General features: G+C 64.1%; 2 protein-coding genes across 2 annotated transcripts; one reads left to right on the top strand and one right to left on the bottom strand.

Annotated features, from left to right (window-relative positions):
* Positions 1–134: 134 nt before the first annotated feature.
* On the top strand, positions 135–1,965 carry FA09DRAFT_330491 (hypothetical protein). The gene is made up of 6 exons (XM_025742624.1): positions 135–386; positions 816–907; positions 1,003–1,281; positions 1,427–1,522; positions 1,646–1,732; positions 1,857–1,965. Exons 1-6 carry the CDS (start codon positions 147–149, stop codon positions 1,909–1,911), a joined length of 849 nt encoding a protein of 282 aa, XP_025597608.1. The 5' UTR covers positions 135–146; the 3' UTR covers positions 1,912–1,965.
* A 294-nt stretch (positions 1,966–2,259) lies between these two features.
* Positions 2,260–5,043, bottom strand: FA09DRAFT_330489 (hypothetical protein). The gene is made up of 3 exons (XM_025742623.1): positions 4,311–5,043; positions 3,064–3,937; positions 2,260–2,939 (listed from the first exon to the last, which is right to left on the bottom strand). The coding sequence occupies exons 1-3, from the start codon at positions 4,806–4,808 to the stop codon at positions 2,413–2,415; spliced, it is 1,899 nt and encodes a 632-aa protein (XP_025597607.1). The 5' UTR covers positions 4,809–5,043; the 3' UTR covers positions 2,260–2,412.

The raw sequence follows: 5,043 nt of genomic DNA, 5'->3' as shown, positions 1-5,043 counted from the left end.
CGCGCAATGGAGAGCGTGGGAGCAGCCGCGCCCCTTGCTGATGCCGCGCCGCCGCCTCGCTGCTGCTGCCTTGCTGCGCACGTCGCCACGCCGCGCCGCGCGGGCCTCGCACCTCCACTCCCACCACCACCTCCCTCTTCACAGCCATGTCCTACAGCCAGGCACCTCCCACCTACTCTGCTCCCAAGAAGGGCTACGCCGCCGTGCCGCAGTCGCAGTCCGACGCGCCGGCTGCAGCGTCAGCATCGGCTTCGGCAGCGACGCCGCTCCTCGCCTCGCACGACGCGGCGCCGCGGCAGGAGGGCGATGTGGACGCCGACGACTTCAAGTACGGCGTCTCCGTCGAGCAGTCTACGCCCGAGGTACGGCAGATGTTCTTGAAGAAGGTCAGTCGAGTTCTTTTGGGCGTGGGCTCGCTGTAGTGGGGGTAGAGAGGGAAGCAAAAGTGGGCAGGGTGCGAGGCCACAAAGGTTGGAGGAGGGTAAGCGCGGGCAAGCCTGCTGGTTGGGTAGGACGCACGCGCATTGAGAAAAGGAGTCTCTTGTGCAAAGTCAGCTTGCGAGAAGAGGGGGCATGAGTAAAGCTCGTTTTGCCACGGGACGCGTATACTTGCTTGCCCATGCCTGTTTGTGGAAAAGGCGTGCCTCCAGCCCAACTGTGCAGCGGTGGTGGGCCAGACCTCCTAAGCCATCTTGGTGGCCTCCCCCGCTCGAGCCGCCTTCGGGGCAAACAGCGGGCCTGGCCACTGACCTCCGCCCGCAACGCCGTGCTGAGAAACCAAGGCGGGGCCTGACTTCCCTTTCTGCCTTGCTCAGGTCTACTCGATTCTCTTCCTCCAAATCCTCGGCACTGCCCTCGTCGGCTCCACGATGCGCATTCCGGCCGTGTCTGCATGGGTGATGAACAAGTGCGTTGTCCCTTGGCGGGGGGAGGGGTCCTCCTGTTCCTTTCATCCTGCGCCTCTGCTGCTAGACCATATCTCACCTCCTGACTCACCCTTAGCTCCTGGATCGTGATCGCCACGTCCATTTCGGCGCTCATTTCCATGGGCGTGCTCTACTTCAAGCGTCATTCGCACCCGACCAACCTGCTGCTGCTCGGCCTCTTCACCACGCTCGAGGCAGTGTCGCTCGGCAGTGCCATTGCCTACGTCAACCAAGTCGTCGTGCTGCAGGCCCTCATCCTCACCCTCTTCGTCTTTGCCGGCCTCACCCTCTTTGTCTGGATCTTCCCCGAGCTCAACTACGCCAGGCTGGCGCCGTGGCTTTTCGGCGCGCTGCTGTGAGTTGTGTGCTGTTGCTGCTGCTGCTGCTGCGCCTCTATGCTGCCGAACAGACGCGGGAGCAGCGAAGAGCGAGAGCCTTTGGCGCTGACATGTGGCTGTGTGCCCCCTCCCCCCCCCTCTCTCTCAACCCCCTTCAAAAAGTCTCCTCGTCGGCGCAGGATTCGTGCAGCTCTTTGTGCCGTTCAGCAATGCCGTCGACATGGCCTTTGCCGGCATTGGCGTCGTCGTCTTCTCTGGGTGAGTGTGGCTTGTGCGCGCTTTGGCCTCCCAGCCCTGGGGCGACAACCCTGGCTCGCGCTGCGCTTGGCACTCATATACCCTTCCTTACCCTCCCCCATCCCCCCTTCCTCCAACTCGTAGCTACATCCTTTTCGACACGCACATGATCATGAAGCGCATGAGCGCCGAAGAATGGGTGCTTGCCGTCATCTCCCTCTACCTCGACATGTGAGTTTTCTGGCCACCTGGGCACACGCCATTCTGCTTTACTCGCGCTTTCTCGCGGGGGGGAGGGGGGGGGCTCTTCTGAACGGGCAAAGCTGACGACCTCTCGCACTTCCGAACTGCAAAGCATCAATCTCTTCCTCTCCATTCTGCGCATCCTCAATGGCGTGCAGGACGACTGATGCGGTGTTCTCGACTCTCTTCAAGTCGGCTTCAGCGTCTTTTTCTCAAGCGGGACGACACACTGCGCGCACATATCTTCTTCTCGTTCTCGTGCTCGTCTCTGCCCCTCCCCAACGATGGCTCTCTCCTCGATCTGCGCCCCTGTTTGTACCATAAGCCCGCGCTCACTCCGGCGCGTTACGATGTCCTCTCACACACACACTGTCCTCGTGGCTATGGCGCGCCATGGTGTGAGCGTGGGGTATCTTCATTCTTCCGGGCAAGACGGCTGGAGAATGGGGGGGGGGGGGGTCGGGGAGGGCAGGAGAGAGGGAGGCAAATTGTGCTTCGTACCCCCCCCCCCCCCTCCCCCCCACACTCCACACCCTCAGCGGTGGCTGCCAGCGTTGCGTGCTCAGCGCAGCCGCACAGGCGGGAGTGGCGCTGCAACTTAGCCCCACGCCCCTACGCCCGCAGGTCGCAGTTCGGAGGCGTGCAGCATACACATCGCCGAAGGGTCTTCAGGGCGGAGGAGGTGACTCTGTAGACTCGCGCCCTGCTCCTCCTCCTGCTCCTCCTCCTTCTCCGCGCAGCTTCCTCGACCAGAGCCTCAGCTTCAGCTTGCGGCGCGTCGCCGAGGGCGAAGAAGGAAGAGGTGCAGGCTCGGCAGCGTGCTGCGAGTGCGTCTGCGTCTGCGACTGTGGCGTCGAGGAGGCCGAAGGCGTGGTTGCCGAGGCACGCCTCGGCGTCGGCGTCGGCGTCGGCGTCGGCGTCGGCGAGGCGGGCGAGCTCTGCGCGCCTGCTGGCGCTGCCGTCGTGGAGCCTAGTGCTCGTGGAGACGTCGTCAGATTCGGCGACGTCGAGCCCGGGCCCGGCTGCGCGCGCAATGTGGTGGTGGTGGTGGAGGAGGAGGAGGTTCGCGGCGCAATGAGACTGCTGTGGCGCCGCTCTCGGCGCTCCGCATCGCCGCGCTGCTTGGCGCTCTCCAGGCGCCGCCGCGAATGCTCTCGCGCGGCGAGGCGGTCGCAAGGCGCGTCTACTAGGTCGTCTAACCGCAGCCCAAGATCAGAGGGACAAAAGTGTCAGCGTGAGGTCGCCTCCTTTATGGGAAACGAGGAACGAGGGATAGGAAAGAGGAAGGAGGGAGGAGAGGGGACGGCAAAAAAACGTACCAGGATCAAGTTCATCTGCCGAATCCTCGCTGCCAGCGCCAGGGAAACGGCGTTGAGCTTCGACATCTGCCGCTGCTGCTGCTGCTGCTGCATACATCGAGGCGACGCGCGCCGGCGAGCTGCAGGTGGAGTGCAGCGAGCGGCGCTGTTGTTGTTGTTGTTGCTGTTGCAGCGTACTTGCTGCCGCTGCCTCGCCGGAGGAGGAGCGCAGCGCGCCGTAGGAAGCGCGTGTGCGTAGGCGCGAAGACGAGCCCACGCCCACGCCCCCGCCACTGCCAACGCCAGCTTGCTGTGCCTGCTGTTGTGCAGGCGATCGCGGCGCAGAAGAGACGTTGGGCAGTGTGCTGGAGCGCGGCAGCGTGGCTGGCGTGCTTCGAAGAAGCAGTCGCGGCGAACGCTCGCCGGATACGCCTGCGTCTTCTTCGGCGTCGGATTCGGGGAAAGCAGTGGTGTGGCGTGCTTCGTCTTGCAGTACTCGAGGTCGCATGTGCGAGAGACGCGCCTCGAGAGCTTCCGAGTCCTCATCACTGCTTTGCATGAGCTCCTGCTGCTCCTCCTCCTCGGGCGACTGGCTAAGCCTGGCATCCTCGTCGCCCTCATCTCCCGCATCATACAGACTCTCATCCTCGCCTCTCCATGCCTCAGCCTCGCGCCGCACGCCGCGCTGCCAGCGTCTGGCGCGCAGCGCCGAGAGCGAAGAGGGAGGCAGACGCACGCCAATGACGCCAATGTACGTGGCCCACTCGAGGAGAATGAGGAGAAGCTGGTGCAGCAGCACATAGACGGGCCGCACGCTGCCCACGGGCACTCGAGTGGCAGAGGACGGCAGCAGGAAGAGCACGTTGGAGATGGAGACTAGGACGAGCACGCAGAGCTAAAGGTTTGCGCGCGGAGTAACGTCAGTTTTTCGTTCGAAAGCCAGGTCTCTCTCCTCTCTCTCTCTCTCTCTCTCTCTCTCTCTCTGCATCCGATCCATCGAAGAGTGGCGCAGGCCAAGCCAAGCATGATTCGACACACACACACACACACACAAAGCTGTGGCCATCGGTTGCTTCGGCACGCGTGTGTGTGTGTGTGTGCGGTCGAGCCAAAACGCCTGGATGCCCATCTGATCCGCGCCTAGTTCGCATGCCTCAAACTGATGAACGTCCTGAATCATGCGCCCTCGTGCCCCCTCGCTGCCAGGACATCACATCACCACCCACCATGTCCCACTCCACAAAGCAAACTCAGAGAAGAGAACTCACCAGACACAGTGCCGCCACCGCAATGGCCCTTTGTCTCACTCCTCTGCCCACTCCCATGCCCACCAGTGCCGCGCCTCGCAGCGCCGCCACACCCACCACCCCCTCGAGCAAGCGGCGCGTCTTTTCTCTCGCCGCGGCATGCGACTCGTCGCCGTCGTCCTCTCCCCCTCCTCCTCCTCCTCCTTCTCCTTGTTGTTCAAGCGCACGCAATGCAGCACCAGCTAGCAAGACGCAGCTCGCGACGTCGAGGAGCGCGAGGAGGGGAAGCAGCAGGAAGAAGCGTGGCCGAGGCAGCGGCGCGGGCGGAGGTAGCTGTCGTGTGCGGCGTCTGTGCGGAGCAGCGCCTTGGAGCGAGGAGAGAGAGGCACCGTCATCGCCGACATGGCCGCCCGAGTCGGCGTGCGAGACGTAGATGTAGGAGCCACGCTGGCCTACGCCGTCAGCGGCACTGGCGGCGCTGATGCTGCCGCCTGCGGCCGCGGGCGCGGGCGCGGCCATAGGCGCAGTGAGGGCGGAGAGGAGATGCGTTGGGCCACTTGGCAGCGGCACGCGCGCGTGTCGGTTGCGGAGGTGGGAGCGTCAAGAGGTGTGTGTGCGTGTGTGTGTGTGAGAGAGAGGAGGCAGAGATGCGCGGATCGCACGCGGCGACGAGGACGCCGTAGACCTCTCACTCTGAGGGCCTCGAGCGAGCGGGAGGGGCCGATGACGGTCGAGCAGCAGGCTGGCAGCTCAG

This window comes from Tilletiopsis washingtonensis, assembly GCF_003144115.1.
Source record: "Tilletiopsis washingtonensis strain MCA 4186 unplaced genomic scaffold FA09scaffold_13, whole genome shotgun sequence".
In the NCBI taxonomy this organism is placed as follows: Eukaryota; Fungi; Basidiomycota; class Exobasidiomycetes; order Entylomatales; genus Tilletiopsis; species Tilletiopsis washingtonensis.
Note: the sequence above shows the minus strand (reverse complement) of the source record. Positions and strands in the feature narration are given on the sequence as shown.